Below are 20,562 nucleotides of genomic sequence, written 5' to 3'. Positions count from 1 at the left end.
CTCTCCCCCTTGGAGAGACAGCTGTGCCTAGGCCATGCTGGGATTTGACAAAGGTCTGTGGTCCGTGCCCATGTAGGACCCCAGCACGTCCTCACCATTTGTTGGGCCTGTTTCTCTTTCAGATTGGCCCAATGTAGCCTTGTTCTCTGATCTGTGCCTCTGAGGCATTACCTTGGAGGAGCTTGGAGGGGTGTCAAAGTCCCTGGACTCACCTGAGCACTCAGATTTGAGCTTCCCCAGGATATTGGCTTTCCCTTGGCCAGACCACCCAGGCTGCAATACAGGCAGCAAGTGAAGACAACACAGCTGAGGTGAGAGCCCCCTTGGGAGACTCCTTTGTGCTTGGGGAGCTTTAGGGGTCCTCCAGAAGGAGACCAAATGACCTTCCCACTTGCATGGCTTGGCACAGGCACAGGCTGCTCAGATTCTTTTCTGTAGCCATGATGAGAGGCTGGTGACATCCCTTTGTTCACAGTGGTTCACTTCAGGTTTGGAGGAGCAGTGGCAGATTTCTACATTCCCACTGCCAAAGCCAGAATCTGTGTGCAGCTGGTGCTGCAGTTGGTGCTGTGGCAATCCCAACTGTTTACACACCCCATATCTTATGCACACTGGGACCCAGGTTTGATGCCTGCACTATAGAGACTCACCCCAATGCCACAGCAGTGGCTGTGGTACCACTCTGCCTGCAGGTCACCACGGCTCACCGTGACAGATGGCTGTCATGGAGTGTTGCTGATGTAGGGACTGGCAGGGGATGTGGGGTGGGGCTGGCAGATGGGAGAGGACTGGGGAGCACACGCTGCACCACTTGCATGCCAGACTCCACATTTTAGCTTCTCTCTCATGTGGGAAGCATCCCCAGGCAGGGTGTGCATCCCTAGGGGCCGCCTGCTGCTGGCACTGCCCACAGCCCATGGAGCTCCCAGGATGGAGGGAAGGATGGCTATGAAGCCGTTTGCACACAGTCCTCAGATAGGAAGAGAAGCACCCATGGCTGCACAGAAGTGATTTGTGGTTCACTCTGAGGGACCATGTGAATGGGGGAGGCAGAAGGGCTTTCTGCAGCTCTGTGCAAGCGTGCCAGGTCCTCAGCACTGGAATCTCTGCTCCCACCTTCTTCTCCACCTCTGAAGGGTCCAGGAGCTCTTTGCTGAGATCTCCGGGCTGGTGCTCACAGCATTGCCCTTCCTCTTACCAAAGGAGCTGCTTGCCTGGGTAAATCCAGACAGGTCAGAGCACGCACCAGGAAGAAAAAGCCAGGCAATGTCTTCCGGGCTCCTGCCAGCTCAGCGGAGAGCTCTGTGCATCCACAGCCCTCATCCATCCTCCAGGGCTGCTTCAGCTGCCCTAAGTGCTCCTGGTGCTCACCCCCAGCTGGGGACAAGAGCCCTGTTTGGCAGCTGGGCCAAGAACAGCACACAGGACCTTCCCTGGGCTGAGGAGGGATCATGCCACGTCTTCATGGTAAACTCTTCCCTCCAGTTTAACCTTGGGTGGTGCGGACACAGCCCAGCGTCCCCCAGGCAGCAGCTCCCAGTGACTCAGAGGAGAAGGTCTCTGCCCCTGCACACTCCTGGGTGACTCACCCCCAGGTACCGTGGGGGCTGAATCTGACACTTACCAACGTGTCCCTTGAGTCAGCTGCTGGATCAACTCTTTACCCTGATGCCAGCATCGACCCTGGCTTGCAGGGAAGCCTGCAGCTCCTTGAATCTCTGGGTACTTCTTCCACAGCTTCAAATAAAAGCCATTCACATGAGCTCTGGAATGCCTGTGTGCCTGCTCCTCTCCTCCCCGGGAGCAGCCCACACACACCCCATTGTGCAGCACAGCAGGGACCAAGAGGATGTCACATCTGCTGGGTGACAGCCGAACCACCTCCAGGGCTGGGTACAGCGGGGGACATGTGGACTGGAAGGTGGCAACTGTGACACCAGAAATACTTCCTGGGAGTCCCAGACTGATAAATGACACATCTGTTCTCTGCAAATGAACAAAAATTGGCATACGGAGGAGGAAACTGGCATCGTTAGGGAACAGATGGATAAATATGACATATTGGGGAAGAGTCGACACAGCTCTCTAGCAGTGAATTTCTCTTTTCCATGGCTAGTGGCTTTCTTGGAAAAAGCTGGCAGGCACCTGAGGGTGATCCAGCAGAGGTCCCTGCATTTCCACATGCAGATCTCTTGACAAGAAGAGGTCAATGGCAAAATCTGCAATAATAGTGAGTTATTCTGTAAATTGTGGATGCATGCTAAGAATTGCAGGAGGACTTTGAGAAATTGAGCAAGTTGGCAATAAAATGAGACAAAAGCCAGTATTAGGGAAGTGACACAAACGGGGAAACCAAGCCCAGGTTCTTGTATAAAGTGATGGGTTCTGAGACTGGGAGCTCTGACAGTCTGTGAAACTGTCCTCTCAGCACTCAGCAGAAGTCAAAACCTCAAAGACTCTGTCAAACTGATAGGAAAGGTCAGGAAAAAGGAGAGATGAAATCAGAGATGTTGCTATTCCCTAGCCAGTCCCAGTCTACATGCATTTCTGATCCCCCTATTCCAAGGATACAGCAGAACTGGAAAACATGCAGAGAAGTGCAACAGGAGGATCCAAGGTCTCTGCACATTGGGTCCATGAAGGACCAGGGCTCTTTGGCACGGGAAAGAGAGAGCTGGGATCACAGAGCTGCATATCACGACACAGTTCACAGAGATCTGCCCAGCTGGGGGAGCTGGGAGAGGCTGAAATAACAGCAATAACACAAGGAGGAGACTCAGCACACAGTAGCCCTCCCTGCCAGGGGCTGCAGCAGATGCTACGTGGTTTAGGAACAAGACCAGACAAATTCACAGAAAAAAAAAATCCGTAAATACATATTAAGTACAGGGACTAGCACAAAGGGGACCTGTGAGTTTTTAGAGGCAGGGATCACGTCCAGGGGAAGTGTTGCTACACATTTGCACCAGAAGACCATCAAAGCCTGGGCAGGATATGCACAAAGCATGTGTCTTTACCAAATGGAGCAAATTTCCACACACACTTTTTGCAGCTCCCCAACCTTTCTGGAAAAAAAAAAAAAAAAAAAAAAAAAATTATGCAGTTGATGGTATAATTGAGACAATACTAACTGACCAAAAGAAGAGATGACGTCTTGCTGAAAGACATCTGCCAGCTTGGAGCTGGATCCATCAGTCATCACCTCAGCTGTGCAGAGCCTGGTCCCTGCCTCTGCTCTTGGCGCTGACAGCCCTCTGCACATCACAACCCCGAGTGTCACAACTGCTCTGTGGTGTGCTCCGTTATTTCATTAACACTTTGACGAGGTGTGGAGAGCCCTGGGGAACTTCATTTCCTCAGGTTCAGGATCAGCATCCTGGCCACAGGCCAGTGAGAGAGCTGGGTGACAAGAGACAAGAGGAAAATGACCGCAGGACTGACACCCAAAGGGTGAGAAACTTTTTTCACTGACAAATGCAAGGTTTGAGGGAAGTTTACAAACAGCCATTATGTAAACAGTTTTAATTTTTTTATTTTTTTTTCTGCAGAATCATTTTGTGTGGAATCAAGTCCCAGAGAGCTGAATTCTCCCCACTCAGCTCCCACGGGGACCGGGGAACCAAGACACAGGAGCTTTCCTGCAGTAAAATCAGGATCATGACAGGATATGGCTTACCTCATGACAGATGCTGGCTTAGTGGCAGCAGCTCTGTTATATCATGCAAATTGCATGACCTCATCCAGCCACCCACTTCCACGCTCTGACAGCCAGGTGGATGCTCTTGGGGTTTCAACCATAGCACAAATTCAGTCCCTTCACTGGTGGTCCTCCTTAGGGTTTTATTTGCTCCTACGGAAGGGTTTGATCCTGTAAGGGCAAAACAGCATCCAGCTGGGAAAAAATGCCTGAATCCCTCTTCTGAATGAGCGAAGGAAGCATGAGCAGCTGCAAGAGCATGGATCTGAACTCAATAGCAAGCGGTAAAGTGGAATTGATTGGAGCTGCCTGCACTCATCGATCTGAGGCTGAACAAACTAAGGAGCTGGAGCATTTGCAGCTCAATCAGAGCAGTGGACCAGTGGGGGCCTGTGCTGTGGGGCTGGCAGGGGACCTGAATGCCCTGGGGAGGGGTTAATGGTGGGTTTGATTAATCCAGCTGCAACAGCCATACTCACACAGCTGGGTCCTTCTCCAGACAGACTTACTAGCTTCATGTTGCCTGTGGGGTGTGAACTGCTCCTGGTATACCCTTATATCTCTTAATAAGGCTGTCATCAGCCATCAGGAAGATGGGCTCAGTGCACAAGAGCAAAACAGTGGCCATTCCTCCCATTCTTCCCACAGAGAGGGGATCAATTGCAATTGCCGCCAGCCCAGTTTCTCTGAAAGGGCTGAGAGGCAGAAAATGAAGGTGAATTCAGAGATGAGTGCAAGAAGTGGAGAGGTGAGGGCTGGCAGGCTGCCTGGCAGCTCATGGTGGCCTGTTTTCTGCCCATTCAGCAGCAAAAAAGCTGGGTTAAGAGGTGGCTGTGTGCAGGCCATAAATCCCTGCAGCGGGAGGAGGCTCCTGCTGTGCATAGACAAAGGCAGAGTGAGAGCTGGGGCTGGCAGCTGGAATCAGGCAGGGCACACACAGACATGTGGCAGCATTTATTTAGGGCTGCAGGATGGCTGGTTCTCCCCTGGGGCACTTTTCTCACGTTCCATCTTCAGCTGCATGCTGGACACACAAGGAAAGAGCTCAAGAAGTTCTCTGGGCTGTGCTCCCTGAGTTTTGAACAGCTTTTATAAAACCCTGCTCCATACATTTTGGGTACCATTTCCTTTGATTTTTGAGTATTGGAGGCAGGCAAGGACATCCCAAAATACAACCAAGCAGAAAATCAGTCTGTTATATCCTGTTTATCTTCCTTTCCAGTTTTCTTGCTGGCAGACTGGAAAATGTCCTTTGCAGTTCACTCTTTGGAAGAACCAGGACCCACCTCATGTGCTATTGTGGGGTCATAAAGCCTCTGGAGAACATCACAGCTGAAGATTCATGTCAAGGACTGCTCAAGTTCTTCTCATTCAGTTCTAGGTGCATGTCTCATTAGCTGTCATAGAACAGTTTGGGTTGGAAAAGTCCTTAAAGCACATATCAATCTACCCCCTGCCATGGGCAGGGACACCTCCCACTATCCCAGGTTACTTCCAGCCTGGCCTGGAACACTTCCTGGGATGGGGCAGACACAGTTTCTCTGGGAAACATGCGCTGGGGTCTCAACACCCTCTCAGACAAGAATTTCTTCCCAATATGCTATCTAACCCTGCCCTCTGGCAGAGGGAAGCCATTCCCTGTGTTCTGTCACTCCAGGCCCTTGTCCAGAGTCCCTCTCCAGCTCCCTTAGAGCCCCTTTAGGCGCTGGCTGGGGCTCTGAGGCCTTCCTGGAGCCTTCTCTTCTCCAGGTTAAGTCCCCCACTTCTCCAGCCTGGCTCCAGAGCAGAGGGGCTCCAGCCCTCAGACTTTGTGGCCTTGGAAGAGGATGGTGGGGACAGTATGAGGTCAGGTTGATTGCAATTGTCTCGCAGTTCAGGTGTTCTGTCCTTCACTCCTAAAACCCACACAAACTTTCAGCTTCAAATTGTCCCAGAACCTTTCCCTGCTCTTGCTCCAGCATCCAGTTCTGCCCCAGCAGTGCCTATGGGTATGGGAATATGGCTGCTGGGCTAGATGGTAGAGTTGCTCTGATTTCCTTAGGAAGGAAGGTGGCATTTCCACAGCAGAGCAATTTCCAAGTTGGATTAATGGGCTCTGAAGAGGACAGCATTGGCCTGCACCACTGCTTTCCCATCAGCAGTAAAACAGAGCATCTTCTCCCATCACTGGCATCCATCCTGCCTCCTCAGCACCAGTGCTGCTCCTGTGGCTGCTTTAGCAATCTATGAGAAAAAGAGGAGGGGGTGGGAATTCCTCTGTCTCCCATCTGCTTTCCTGAGACTGGGAAAGGAGGCCAGGGGCTGCCCCAGTGAGGAAACCGCTGGAGAGGCTGCTCGAGGGCCAGAGCGGCCGAGACAGCCCTGCAGTGATGAATTGCCCTTGTCCCTGTGCCAGCTGCAAGATTTATGTCTGTGCCACAGAGTGGCAACGTCTGGGCGCAGCAGCGCTCTCTGTCTGGCTGCACTGGTGTTCTGGCATTCGAGGCACCTTTAAAATCCACTGAATGCAACCCACGGGCATCAGAGGGTTCAGAGAAAAGACATCGAGGGACAGAGGAGGGTGGGAAGAGCAGAGGAGTCTGCGTGAAGCAGCCATCCTGCCTGGGTGCTGAGCATCCTAGAGGGATCAGGTTACCCAGTAGACACGTGGGGCTCTCAAAGATCCCACAGGCTCATCTCTTTTTCTTCATGCTGTGCTAATGCATCCTGGCAGGTCCAAACCTGGACTAAAAAGCATGTGGTTGGGGCCCTGACAAGCTGGCAAGGTTTGCTTAGGAGTGCTCGCACCCCAGCTCTGCTGGGGATGGTAGCCTATGGCAGAAAGCTGCGCTGGGACAGGCCGATGGGTGGCAGCAGTTTCTTGCCTCCTCCTCATCTGCACCCGGTACCTTATCTCTGTTGTCCTTTGGTACCTCCCTGCTTACTTCCATGTTTGGCTGACTCTCCTGTATCGCTGCAGTGTTATCTCAGCCCTGCCTGTTCCAGCAGTTGAGGCCATTGTAATTCTGTCAGCTTCCACATTCTAGAAACATCTGCCAAGCAGCCAAAGCACAAGCCCCTCTGGCTCCTCCATGCCACCAAGGAGCCCACACTGAGTGCCCTGTGTGAGCAGTGCCCAACATCCACCCACCCTCCCAAACACGGGCTCTGCATCCTGCAGGCCAGGAGTTGGGATAAAGGCCGTGGTGGCACCAGCCTCAGGGGTCCCACTCTGCCTGCCCATGGGAATCCCCGAGGAGGAATCTCCTGGTCATCTTGTGTGTCACTGTAGGTTCTTTGTCCCTGCCAGCATGTCAGAGACATGCATGTCCTGCCAGAGCATGCCCCACTATCTCCCATGGGTCCCACCATACTGTCCTGACCCAACACAGCAGTTGTCCAGGCCAACATGGAGCTGGGCTTATCCCTGCACCAGTGACACGGCCCAGCTTGTGGCAGCATGCCAGTGTGGAGGAAGGCACAAGAGACCAGGCATAGGACAGCACAAGGACTTTTTCCCTTCACAAGCTCATGACCTGGGATTCAGAGGTTGCAGTGATCCCACCTCTACAGCTCAGCAACACCTGTTCTGCAGGTGTCTGGTGGCTGGATTTGTGTCCTTGGTGCAGTCAAGGGGATGATGATGGTGTCAAACTGCTTGGGCATGGCAAGAGAACTATGTATCTCCTTCCAGTGTCGCTACTTGTTCCAGCATAAGGACACAGATGCTGACAGGGTTGGACACAGATGAACAACAGCAGTATCCCTGCAGCCCAAATAAAAGGCATGGATGGGATCTTGGCATGTGATCAAGAGAGGGAGAAAGGTGAGACTGGAGCAGGACAGTAGCCTGTGGACACCCAGGTCATTCAGATACCCCTCCACCATCTGCTGGTCAGATGGTTTGACACGGGAGAGCATCTCCCACTGCAAAGGATCCCACCATTGAGGGACCACCGGTGCACATCAGCAAACTGCTGAGGAAAAGGACGAGGTGGGCATAGACAAAGGGAGGATAAAAAACCATTCTGTCTTCCTCTGCCACTCTGAGCTCTTTCGGTCCAGTTATGAGCAAGATGAGCTCAGAGTGGCAAGAGGAATGACTTCACAGAGTAATCAAGGCACACAGGGTGTTTCTCCAGTTTGCCCCAAGCCTCAGGAAGACTGTTTTAGATTTAGGGTTTTCCAGCTCCAGCAGATACACCACAATGGATGGGGTACGGGCACGTGGCCAGCATGGTTGTAGGAGTCCCTTGCCACTCCCTGTAGCCCCTCCTGTGCGAGGTGTGTATGTCTGACAAGTGGTGAGCATATCCCATATGAAGGAGCTGATGTTTCTATGACCAGCTCTTCAGAAAAAATGAGGCATGCTGCAATATTTTATGTCAAGAAATTGACTTTATGTCAAGAAATCTTTTTGATCCCAGGTATTTGGAATTCTTCGCATATCTGTGAAAATGAAAGAGCCTTTAATACCAGGAGCAGGAAAGCAGCAGCAGTGGTGAGAGCAAGTGTCCATATGAGCAGGAGAAACAAGGAGTCCAGCACAGACTGATGCCTGTTGCTGTTTCAGGGGCATAAAATCCTTAGTCCCTCTCTTTTTCTCCCATTCCTCTCTGCCCAGTCGTTCACTAATCCTGTAGTTGGGAGAAACTTTACCCCCTGAGAAACACCCAGGGGAGCAAGAGGTGAGGTTACAGCTCGGGGAACAGGGCTGCCTTAGAATACAGAGGGCTGGCATGAGGGGAAGGGTCAGGATCAGGGTCAGAGCAGGGAGCTTGGCCCAGGGCAGAGGATAAAGGTGAGGGGGTGAACGGATGCCCGGGGAGGGAGGAGCGGGCGCGCAGAGCCCACCCCGCCTCACGTCAGCACCCACAGCGCCAAATGGCGCCGCGCCGCCCCGCCCGCCCAGAGCCCCGGTAGCGCGCCGTGATCGTATAGTGGTTAGTACTCTGCGTTGTGGCCGCAGCAACCTCGGTTCGAATCCGAGTCACGGCATCGCCCGGCGGTACCACGGCATACGGGCTCTGCTTTTTGCCGCCCCCAATTTCATTTTATTTTTGTTTTTTTGGCTGTTGCCTGCGGGGCGGCGGGGCCGGGCCGAGCTAGGCCCGCCCAGCGCTGGGGAGAGAAGGAGCGGAGGCACAGAAAACACCAAAATAACATAAGATAAAAAAAAAAACAAACAAAAAAACCCCATAAAAGTAGAAATAATAAATAAAATAATAAAATTAAATTTAAAAATAGACCAAAATTAGAAGAAAGGAGAGGAGAGAGGAGAAGAGAGAATGAGGTACAAAGTAAGAGTAAAATTTAAATAAAGATAGAATTAAAAAAATAAGTTAAAAGACAAAAATATAATATAAAAATAAAATATAATAAAAAATTATACCACTAGATTAAATAAAATAAAACTAAATATAATAAAATAGCTAAGTAATTAAATTTAAAATAATATAAAATGAACTACTAAAATAAAATTAAATATTAAAATAAAATATAATAGAAAAAGCTAAACGAAAAATAACATTCGATCACGTAAAGGTAAATAAAGAAATAAAATTTATAAATGGAATAGAATAAAATAAAATATTATTAAGTATAAAGCAAAGTAAAAATAGAAAACTAAAATGAAAATTAAATTACATTGAACAGATAAAATTAAATATAATTAAATGAAAATTAATTAAATAAAAAAGGTTTTTTTAAATCACTAAATAAAACTTTTATTATATAACTCCACTAAAAAAATAATAAAATTAAATTCAAAATAAAAATAGAGAACAACGAAATGAAACGATGAAATAAAGCGGTGCAGCGGCGGCAAAAAGCAGAGCCCGTGTGCCGTGGTACCGCCGGGCGATGCCGTGACTCGGATTCGAACCGAGGTTGCTGCGGCCACAACGCAGAGTACTAACCACTATACGATCACGGCGCGCTACCGGGGCTCTGGGCGGGCGGGGCGGCGCGGCGCCATTTGGCGCTGTGGGTGCTGACGTGAGGCGGGGCGGGCTTCGCGAGGCCGCGGTGCCTCACACGGCCCGGGGGTCTCGCCCGCGCCCGGCCAGGGAGGATCAACCAGCGTCGCATCCACGGCTCTCGCGGCTCCCCACTTTATCACCCGCGTTGTGACCTGCGCCATCGCGCCCCCGCCCGTCGCCAACCCTGGCCAGCTTTAGCGGCGGGATTGGCCGGAACCACAGGGAGAAGGCGGGGAGCTGGCACGGAGAGGGGCTTGTTTACAGGCAGCGTGTGGCATGTGGGTGCCCCGAGTGCCCCGTGGTAACATTAATCACCAATGTCTGAACTAATTCCTGCCAACCCCGCTTTGCCACCCTTGGAGCCTCGTAACTTCGCCGCTCCCTGTGCAAACAAAGAGCGAGAGGTACCAGTGGAGTGCCCAAACCTGGGCGTGCGATTCCCATCATCCCGCGTGTAAAAGTGCTTTCGAACACAGTGCGAGGGGACGTTTTTGTTGGCTTCCACCCCGTCCTTCTCAGGGACCAGGGGACATGGCTTCACGCCACTGGAGCTTTGGAGGCCACGTGTGCTCCACTCTGGTTTTCTTTGGGAAGCATTTCCTGATGTGGGGTAAAAGTTTGATTTCTACTTTCAGTATCTCTCCTCAAGGCTCGTTTTGCCTTCGGGAAAGTCTCCTAACCGGTCCTGGCTGACCTTCCTTTGGCTAGCACGGTACCCTGCACGGCCGCGCCGCGGGGCCCCCGGGTGTGAGCCCCGGGAGGAGCCCCGGCGCCGCAGTTCCCAGCCCAGCTCTTTGGACCGAGCTGTTAATGGGTAACCGGGGCACGGGACCGGCAGCTGCGGGGCCGGCGGGGCTGGCGGTGAGTGCGGGGGGACGGCGGGTGCCAGGGCGGGGGAGCCGCGGGGACAGGGAGGGCACGAGGCCACCGGGGGTGTGAGGACGCGGGGGATGAGGCCACCGAGGCTGAGAGTGTGGGGTGCAGGGACACAGGGAACAGGGTCCCGTGGCCACACTGCTCCAGAGGCTGCGGGGGACACAAGGAACAGGAGTGCGTGGGGACACAGGTACACGGGGGGTGTTGGGGGCACCCCACTGCTCCCTCCCTCATCTGCCTGTCCCCGTGGTCCCGCTCTTGAGGGGACGGCAGCCAAGCAGACTGCACCAAATCGAGAGATTTTGGAGCTGGTGGGGTGGGGGACAAGGAGGTGGCATCAGCCTGGGGGTCCTGGGAGACAGCCTGAGATGGGGGCACAGCCAGGAACTCGGGGTAGTCCTGAAACTCCGTGAGATCCTGGAGGGGTCACGGAGGCCAGATGGGTACTGGGGAGTGTCCGTGAAGTGGTGGTGGACTTGGAGAGGGTGGTCTTCCTGATCTCTGCCAGGGTCCTAGAAAGACAGCCCTGAGCACCAGGAGCACCAGTGATGTTGGAGGCAGGTGTGGGTTCCCACCATGGCCCTGGGTCCTGCCCTGCTGCTGAGGAGCCAGGAACCCAGGGACACATGGGGACCAGCATGCCCCAGTGGTTCCCCATGGTGGCTCTGCTGGCCTGTGGAGCCCTGGCTACACCACCTCTAGCTGCCATGAATGAGGGGGATGTTCTCCAAAACTCCCTCCCTTCACCTGTTGCATTTGGGGCTGAGTCTTTCCCTTCAGTGGACTCTGTGAGAAACTGGCAGTGACCCTGTAAAATCTTCTCTGCACAGACCTCTACAATTCTCCTCAAAGCAAAGACAACATCTTACCGCCTCTGTCCTCAAACAAAAGTGCTTCTACAGTTGATCACTGCCTTGCCTGCGACTCTCTGCTCTCCCCTCATCTTCCTCCAGGTAGAGGAACTGGGAGGGTGTCCAAATGAGATGATGCTCCAGGTTATGCCCTGGCATGACACTGGTTCTTCTGGGTTTGCTGGACCAGTTCTCCTGGTATGATTCTCCTCTAGGACCAGTCCCTATGCAAACTACCTGTCATTCCTACCCCTCGTTCCTTCACTGTGTTAATTATCAGCATGAAAGAACCTTCTTCCTCATCTTACTTGGTTGTACCAAGACCTTTTGATGAGGAAGGATACTTTTTGAAAAAACCTTCTTGCAAAGGGGCTCACAGAGGCTGGTGGACACTGTCACCTACTTGGAGGAGGAGTACCAGCACTTCCTCCTGCATATAGTCCTCTCCTATAATTCCTTGGAAGCAGGGCAGAGTAAAGACTTCTCCATCATTACAGGAGAAGGAATTCAGCACACCAGCACCATGGTCTGAGGACCCCTTAGGATGGTCCCTTGATGTGCTAGGGCAGGACCTGCTCTGAATACTGACTGCAAAGTGCGTTATCCTCTCAGAAACCCAAAACTGAAAAGTAGCTTTGAGCTTCCTAGAGGTGATTCCATCTTTCTCTCCCCAGCCAGCATTGGGCCATCCCAGTGGCGTTTCCCATATGCACTAAAGCAAAGGAACTTCTGGAGATGGAAGGAAACCGGATAACCCTGGACAGCCTTGAGAAGGGCACAGATAACCCAGTTTTCAGCTTTGAGGTAAGTTCCCTTCCCCTTCCCCTTCCCTTTCCCCTTCCCCTTCCCCTTCCCCTTCCCCTTCCCCTTCCCCTTCCCCTTCCCCTTCCCCTTCCCCTTCCCCTTCCCCTTCCCCTTCCCCTTCCCCTTCCCCTTCCCCTTCCCTTCCCTTCCTGTTCCAGTTAATGATGTTTTCCAGGGAGAGAAGAGACATGATGAAGGTGGTGCTCCATGCAGTGAGAGCCAAGAGGAGAGAAGAGAAGGAAAAGGGAGATTCTCCTCCTACTGCAGGTGGGATAATCTGCACAGATGTATGAGCTCTGCCAGAAACAAACCTGATTTGGGAGCAGAGTAGGGTGGTATTGAGCACACACAGGGGGCAGTGTCTGATGGCTCCATGTGGCCTCGTAGGGTGCCACTAGCAGGTCTCTGTCCCCATAGCAGCTGATGGTGAGCGTGCTGGGGTTTCTCACCATGGCCATGGTTGCTGGAGGTCATAGTCATGGCTTGGCTCTGGTGGCTTGGCTGCAGTTGGGGTGGTTTGGCTTGGGCTGATCTTTTGTGTCCATCTTCTGTGTCTCTCATATTTCTTGCATTTGACTCTCCCCAGGAAGGCTCTGCAGCCAGTATCAAAGGCAAAGCATTTCTGCAAGGCTCATGCCAAGGTCTTGAGAAGAGTTGTCCTGGGGCTCCTTGGAGTAGGTGAGAACTTCCTGTCACTGAACTTTCTGTCACCCCTTTGGCTGGCTGTGCCTCCAGACTACACTTATTGAACACTGTCAAGTGTGTGGAGGTTGTATCCACCCCCAGCAGCCTTGCTGCCCCCTCATCACCCCACTACTGCTACCCAATTCTATCTTCACCTCACTGTCCTCCTGCCCTTTCTCTACCAGCCCAAAGGGTTTACTGTGCCCCTTCTGCTCCCTGCTGAGGTGGTGCTCTTAAGGAGTCCTCATGCAAAGATGGGATCCTCAAGGGTGGCCAGGGAAGGACATTGGGAGGAAATTAACCTTGTGGTTGGCCCTGGTGAGTTATGAACCCGTGATCCTACAGCCTTGATGTTTCTGACTCCCAATGTGCCTTCTCCAGCCTACCTGTGCTACTTCATTGCGGCCTGTTACCTCAGCTTCCAGCGAGCCCTTGCTTTGGTGGTCATGACTGCTGTGGTTGCCTTCTTCATCTGCTGGGACATCTTCAAGAAGCACTGTGAGGGAAAGGTTCTGCTGCTCCTCCGCCCTGTTGGGAAGTGCTTCCAAAAGTCCTGGCCATGGCTGAAATGGTGAGTCAGGAGGAGGCAGGGCCAGATCCCTCCCAGCACCTGGGTTCCCTCCCATGGCTCTGCCAGCACAACCACAGCTGATGGCATCAGGCATGTGCTCTAGTGCCATGCTGGCACTTCACAAATGGTGAGCATGGCCCAGCCTGGGAACCACTTAAAAGCCATTGCTTTGAAGCCATTGCAGCCTTCTTGCTGCTCTGCCTCAGTAGCATGATGGCTGTTCACAACCCTCGCTTGTGCCTGAGCCCTGGGTTTCTTCAGATACCTGGACCTTACAGTGGCAATTCCATCCCAATCGGCTTCTGCCTTCATGTGCTTCTCTCCCTATGGGGACACCATCTTGCTGACAGTCTGGGGTTTTCTCTGCAGGCTCCTGTGGGTGGCCCTCCTGGCAGGCCTGATTGTGTGGCTGGCTTTGGACACTGGCAGAAACCCAGAGCAGCTCATTTCATTAGGCGGCTTCTGCTTTTTGGTGCTGTTCCTGTTTGCCTTCTCCAAGCACCATGGTGCGGTACGTGTTTCAGGTGTGACTTGACAATCAGTTCCCTCGCAGGAGGTGGCCACCCAGCACAACAAACACTTTGTTTCCACTGGCATCCCTTTCTCTGGAGGAAGCAGAAGCCCAGCAGAGCTGGGCAGAGCTGGGCGCAGCCTGGGGAACTGAACTGGTTGGGTGGATAGACCCCAAAGCCACCTCACTGCTCTTCTTCCCATTGCTCTCCTTCCCACTTCCCAACTCAGGGCTCCCCTGCATTGCCTCTGTCCTGTTTTCTGCCATGTCCCTCATAGCGGGTCAGACCCTGAAACCCAGCACCAGACCCACACCTGGGCTTCAGGTGCCTTGGGAGCCTTGGTCAGAAGTGATTGAAGTCCTGGTGGCTTCCAGCCCAAACTGCTGCAATACTTTTGGCAGTCCCTCCATCCTGCTTCTCCAAAGGGTAATTGAACAGATGGTTTCAGTCTAGCAGGTCTGTGCTACCAATCTTCATAAGGTCTTTGTGCTTGTATTCCGGGTCAGCCTAGCACGTTATGTTCTAGCCAGTTCCAGAGTCTCACCAACTCATTTCTGGCTCTGTCACGAACCTACATTTGTTTGTTTCTGTGACACTTTATCGGTCTCCCCATGATCTTCACCCCATGGCAGTGTGTGGTGTTTGTCATGTCCTGCTGTTGCAGCAGCTGGAAACCAGAGGGGGAAGCCTGCAGGCCCTGAAAACATTTCAGCTCCTGTTCTGCTTTTTGTCCCCAGGTGTCCTGGAGAGCCGTTTTCTGGGGCCTTGGTTTGGAGTTCTTACTCGGACTCTTTGTCCTCCGAACAACTCCCGGCACCCAAGCTTTCCAATGGCTGGGAGACCAGATCCAGGTACTGCATCTACTCATCCCATCCTGTGCTTGTACCCTGAGATTAACAGGAAAAGCAGAGGGTGGCATGGGGAGGAGAAATGGCAGGGATTGCATGCTCACAAACACTTCTGTTCGGGACAGAAGGGAAGCCAGCTTTTCCCTGGTTTTCTGCAGCAACCCAGAGCCCTCAGTGTGCTCTCCCTTCCCGGTTGTAGCAGAGCCCTGTGGCTTTGGGACAGCCTACCAGTATTTCCATCTTAGGTCTCAGAGGGTCATCCTCTGGTGTGCAGTGAAGTGAGCTGTGGGACTGAGGGCACAGCCCCTCACTAGGCAGAATGAGATATCAGGGAAGGACCTGATGGAGATCTCTGTCCTACCTGTGTAACTTCTTCCCTTGCAGTACTTCCTGGGCTACACCACAGCTGGCTCCAGCTTTGTCTTTGGCAACACACTCATTCAAGAAGTCTTTGCCTTCCAGGTCAGCCAAAGAATGGGGCATGGGGAGGTTTTCTTCTGGTCTGCCTCTTTGCTGGGTCCTGGAGAGCACAGAGCTCAATGCAGCCAGATCTGCTGCGGTAGAGCTCAGCCATCTCAGAGATGGATCTCCCTGAGCTGTGTATACACCTGGGGACTTCCTCAGTGCCAAGGAGGATTTGCACTGGTCCCTGTCTCTCCTGCCAGCCTGGCCATGTGTTGTGGCACCCCAATAGTGTGGGCTGTCTGTGTAGTAGCACACTGTGCCGACCTGGATGTGTGGCTCAGCTCTCCTTTAACCCTGTGCCTTGCCTGCAGACCCTGCCCATCATTGTTTTCTTCAGCTGTGTGATGTCCATCCTCTACTACCTCGGTGTCATGCAGTGGCTTATTCTCAAGGTAGGGCCTTGCTCCTAGATCTGGGATGGCAGTGGAAAGGAGAAGAACCTGTTGGGAACTCTGTCTGCTACAGTCAGCTGAGAGATGTCCCAGGAAAATTGTTCTGGTATTAATTTGGGGTGATTTGTCCTGCTTAAAAGAATAGACACAAGCCGCATCTTTCTAGCATATCCTCAGAAAGCTGTAAAAACTGAACCCTAGAGCTGATGTTTTCACCTGGTCTGGGGGGGCTTCCCAGGATCACCTGCACGCAGGGGCCAAACAGTGCCTGGCTTCATGGGCATGGTGGCAGTGTGCCAGGAGCCTCTGTCAACACAGTGGCCTTGTCTTTCCCCAGATCTCCTGGCTGCTTCAAGTCTCAATGGGCACCACTCCCACTGAGACTCTCAGTGTGGCAGGAAACATTTTTGTGGGACAGGTAAGGTCCTGGGCAGCAGATCCAGCTCCTTAGTGCTTGCAGCTGAGCCTGCCCTGGAGAAAGGGCCTCTCCCTCCCCATAAGACCTGTGGCCCTGTATGGCCTCATCCCAAGGACAGCAGCATTTTCTCTTCCACAGACCGAAGCCCCGCTGCTCATCCGCCCATACCTCCCAGACATGACCCTGTCAGAAATCCATGCTGTGATGACCGGTGGCTTTTCCACCATCGCAGGCAGCGTGATGGGTGCCTACATATCCTTTGGGGTGAGTGCATGAGCAGTTGGATCCACATGCTCCCTGCTACAGGGTACTGAAATGCAAGAACCGCCCTGGACTTGAGGATAAGAGAAGACCCCCAGCAGGTGCCTCATGGTCCCCTTTCATAAGCAGGATGAGAGCAGGGTGTCCAGACTCGCCTTGTCCCAAAGACACCTCAATCCAGCCCCACCTTTGCTGGCCTGTAGAGCTGTGCCAGGTAGAAGATAGTGCTATGGGATCCTTACCATGTGTCCCTGCACAGCGAGCAGGGAAAATCACACAGAATCATGGATAATATAGCCTGGAAAGACCCTGTGGAGGGGTCTCTGATCCACCCTCCTGCCAACTGAGGTTATGGCAACTGAGAGGATGGCCAGGGCCTTGTCCAGGTTGGTGGTGAACATCCCATGGATGGAGATCCCCCCAACCTCTCTGGTTTCCCCCACAGGTACCTCAGACACAGGAAACAATTTTTCCTTATATCCAACTGAAACTGCCTGTAATTCTCACCTTTTCACTGGCTGTCACGGAGCAGTGCCTCCCCTCCAACCCCCTTTTAAATAGAAACAGCAATACCCACCCCCCCTCCCTCTTTTCTCCCAACAGAACAATCCCTTGCTCCTCCAGCATTGCCTGGGCACTTCTGGCACCAAGCCCCCAGGGATGCCCTCTCCAGTTCATCAGTGCTCTGAATAAACCTTCCCCTTAACCTTTTGCCTGAACTCCTGCTATTTAAACATTAATTAGTCTCCTTAAATGGGGAACCAAAGGTGGAAGGTCAGAGAAATGAGAAGTTGCCAGGGGAGGGGTGAGGCTGGGAGCTTGGCCCTTCATCAACAGGTAGAAGTTAACAGTATTACTCAACCTATTGCTCTGATACCGGTAAAAAGGGACAAGGAAGGAATAAGAACCATTATTAAGTCAAACAGCAGGAGAGATTAACATCACCAAGGCTACAATCGCTGCAGCTCCAGCAATCGCCTCCATTCAGGCAAGCTGCCCCACGTCTACAGCTGCTTAGATGGGAAAACCAGCCAATTTTCCCACCTTGTACAAGTGGAGAGCCTAAAGTGCTCTGCGTGTCACTGGCTGATGCCAGGCACGTGCTGGGATGCCCGGGGGTGGCAGGCCATGGGGCACAGCCCTGCACAGAGGTGCCTATGCCTCTGTCTGCACATTGCAGATTGATGCAGCATCACTGATCGCAGCTTCTGTAATGGCTGCACCTTGTGCCCTTGCCATGGCCAAACTCGTCTACCCTGAAGTGGAGGAGTCCAAGTTCAAGGGCAAAGCAAGCATCTGCCTCTCCAGTGGGTGAGTGTGAGGAGAGGGGCAGTGGAGTGGGGCTGCACGTGTCCTTCTGTTGCAGGGAGGCCGTGGGGGCACTTTGGGGTGCAAGCGGACACTGCGGGTGCCTGAGGCTGGGAGAGCCTGTGGTGACCACACCTCCACAGAGTGAGTGCTGACCTGGCATGGAGGATGCCCAGCCAGATGACTACATTGGGGTCTTTTTCCATGCAGGGAAGAGCAGAACATCTTGGAAGCTGCTAGCAACGGGGCTGCCACCTCCGTGGGGCTCGTTGCCAACATCGCAGCCAACCTCATCGCCTTCTTGGCCGTGCTGGAGTTCATCAACGCTGCCCTCCGCTGGTTCGGGGAGATGGTAGACATTGAGGGTCTGACTTTCCAGGTATGCCCAAGAGCAGACCCATGGTTTTAGCTGCCAGATCCTGCATCCCCCACCCATCCCCACTTTTTCCCACTGCCTCAGTGGGCTGCTGAGACCCTTGCTGGGTTTTTGGCAAACGCTGGCAGCGGACATCCAATCCGGAAGCTGTGCAGGTCAGCTCTGAGTCGTTCCCTTCTGGGATGCTTTTCCCAGGTGATCTGCTCCTATGTCCTCATGCCTGTGGCCTTTCTCATGGGGGCAGACTGGGCAGACTCACCACTGGTGGCTGAACTCCTGGGGATCAAGATCTTCCTGAATGAGTTTGTGGCATACCAGCAGCTGGCCAAATACAAGAAGAACCGTCTGATGGGCCTGGAGGAGTGGGATGGGAACCGGAAGCAGTGGATATCTGTGAGGGGCACCTGCTGCCCTGCCAGGCACAGGGCAGGGACAGAGCCAGCTGGAATGGGGCATGGGACCTGGCTAGGCTAGGGTGGTGGGCAGGCAGAGAATCATAGAACCATTTAGTTTGGAAAAGTCCTCTAAGATCATTGAAACCAGGATGATGGTGCTGGGAGTGGGAGGGCACCTATGTCCAGCAAGACTTGGATGTTTGCTAATGGCTGGGTGTGGGATAAAGGAGTCAATGAAGCCCTTTCCCATTTATCCTGCTCCTTGGTGGGACAGATGCTCCTGGGTGCTACAGGGCCCTTGAGCCCCCAGCCCAGCCTCTTCCAGGGAGAGCTTTCATCCTTGCTCCCAAAAATAGCTGATGGAGAAGGGGTCGGGGTGGGGAACTGGTCTCTGTCATGTCTGTCTGGGAGCTCCAATGTGGTGCTCAGCTCTGGGTGCTCTGGGGCTGTTCCTGGGCAGAGGTAACCATCCCCTGCTGCTGTGCCCTCCAGGAGCGAGCTGAGAGCATCACCACCTTTGCCCTCTGTGGATTCGCCAACCTCAGCTCCATTGGCATCACTCTGGGAGGCCTGAGTAAGTATGACCTATGTCCTGAGTGCCTGGGTGCTCAGGGAGTGGGGTCGTGGGCCAGGGAGCAAGAGCTCAGCTGAGACAGGAGGAATTTGCTGCTCTCAAAGCTCCATGTTTGGTGTCTGCCATATAAGAAACAGGATTTGCATGAGGTTGATTTTGCACTGCACCCGTGGGCAAGAGCACATGCATGTCCCCTCGAGCCTAGGTATCACCCAGCCACAGGGGAAAGAGCAGAGAGACTCCAGTGCTGGGAGTGCTCAGGGCTCTGGTGGATCACCTACAGGTGCAGGGTGGGCACAGTGCTCTGCCAGGATCGGCAGACAGCACACTGGGCGCTGGCTGGGATCACCACATCCTCCAGACAGCAGGAGTTGGGGTGGGCAGGGCACGACGTGGCAGAGCCAGCTCAGGACTGAGGACATGTCCCTATCTGTCCCCCAACCTGTGCAGATCCAGAGCAAGGACCTGACTCAGCCCAGTGTCTGTTTTCCCCCCACAGCTTCCATGGTGCCCCAGCGCAAGGGTGACTTTGCCTCCGTGGTGCTACGGGCCCTGCTCACTGGCATCTGCGTTTCCATGCTCAATGCCTGCCTGGCAGGTAGGTCTCTGTCCACTGCCAGCAGGGTCAGACAGACCCAGGGAGGGACAGGCACAGGGCTGAAGTGTGAAATGCAGCATTCAGGGATGGAGGTGGCTGGCCTGTGGCTCTGCCAGGGCCTTCAAACCCTGCTCTCCCCTCATGGCTCTGCCAAGGGCAGCCCAAGCCCAACAGCACTCCTGGGGCCCTTCTGGGGCTGGATCATTTCAAGGGTAACTTTTGGAGTACTGCAAGGAGCTCCTTGAAGTCTTGGGTGGGGTGAGGTGGGATGGCTCATGGGACCTGCACAGTTCCAGCTCCAGGACTTGCAAGCAAGTAGAGTCAGGGTGTGGGACTTGTGAGCAGGCATAGGGTACAGGACTCACAGCTTTCTTGGGGTATGGAATTTGGATCCACGGTCCCTTTAAAGTCCCAATAGGAGACCTTGTTCCCCAGGTCTCCTCCATGTGCCAACACAGGTGGGTGACTGCGCAATGTTCTTCAGCACCACCAACTTCAGCTCGACCAGCTACACTATGTACACCTGCTGTAAGCAGCTCTTTGCCAGGTGGGTGTGAAGGGTCCTGGAGCCATCTGGCCCTGCCCAAGGACCCAGGTGGTGGGGCAGCAGCTCATCCTGACCCTGTGTCTCCCTTTCCAGCTCAGTGCTCCAGAATGGGACTCTCTCCTTCACGGGATCCTGGGCTGAGCAGGCAGAGAGCGTGCTCTGGCTCGGAGAGTGCTGTGTGTACTACAACCACACGTCCTGTGCAGGGACAATCTAGAACTGGGGGAACGACAAGGCTTATCCCCAGAGGTAGAAAAAACCCCAAGAGAAACCTGAGCATTTGGTCTCCACTCCCATGCTGACCTTGCAACCTGGCAACCTGCAGCCTTAGCTGCTGGCCCAGGGGACACAAGGGAGCAGCTCCCAAATAAATGATGGCAACCCTTGTATACTTGCCCTCAGACCCCTGACTATGGCTGTCCCAC

General features: G+C 53.4%; 1 protein-coding gene and 2 non-coding genes across 6 annotated transcripts; 2 read left to right on the top strand and 1 right to left on the bottom strand.

Annotated features, from left to right (window-relative positions):
* The first annotated feature begins 8,602 nt into the window (after positions 1–8,602).
* On the top strand, positions 8,603–8,674 carry TRNAH-GUG (transfer RNA histidin (anticodon GUG)). Its single transcript has one exon. It is a non-coding gene; the product is annotated as a tRNA-His (tRNA).
* Positions 8,675–9,539: 865 nt separating this feature from the next.
* Positions 9,540–9,611, bottom strand: TRNAH-GUG (transfer RNA histidin (anticodon GUG)). The gene has a single exon. It is a non-coding gene; the product is annotated as a tRNA-His (tRNA).
* Positions 9,612–10,477: 866 nt separating this feature from the next.
* On the top strand, positions 10,478–20,496 carry SLC28A2 (solute carrier family 28 member 2). 4 transcript variants are annotated; one of them, XM_088063283.1, is made up of 19 exons: positions 10,478–10,518; positions 11,364–11,582; positions 12,059–12,188; positions 12,364–12,455; positions 12,775–12,866; positions 13,254–13,443; positions 13,813–13,954; positions 14,693–14,806; positions 15,188–15,265; positions 15,580–15,660; positions 15,998–16,078; positions 16,217–16,342; positions 17,520–17,650; positions 17,858–18,026; positions 18,219–18,416; positions 18,911–18,992; positions 19,492–19,590; positions 20,026–20,137; positions 20,231–20,496. In XM_088063283.1, the coding sequence occupies exons 2-19, from the start codon at positions 11,542–11,544 to the stop codon at positions 20,352–20,354; spliced, it is 2,082 nt and encodes a 693-aa protein (XP_087919409.1). In that variant the 5' UTR covers positions 10,478–10,518; positions 11,364–11,541; the 3' UTR covers positions 20,355–20,496. The 4 variants fall into 4 exon arrangements, with proteins under 4 accessions (XP_087919409.1, XP_087919410.1, XP_014106828.1 ...); XM_088063284.1 differs by lacking the exon at positions 11,364–11,582 and having other exon boundaries at positions 10,484–10,518; XM_014251353.2 differs by lacking the exon at positions 10,478–10,518 and having other exon boundaries at positions 10,818–11,486.
* The last annotated feature ends 66 nt before the right edge of the window (positions 20,497–20,562 follow it).

This window comes from Pseudopodoces humilis, chromosome 16 (genome assembly GCF_049639895.1).
Source record: "Pseudopodoces humilis isolate 2021_Gansu_Grassland_sample_001 chromosome 16, ASM4963989v1, whole genome shotgun sequence".
NCBI lineage: Eukaryota > Metazoa > Chordata > Aves > Passeriformes > Paridae > Pseudopodoces > Pseudopodoces humilis.
This window is presented reverse-complemented; position numbering and strand designations above follow the sequence as displayed.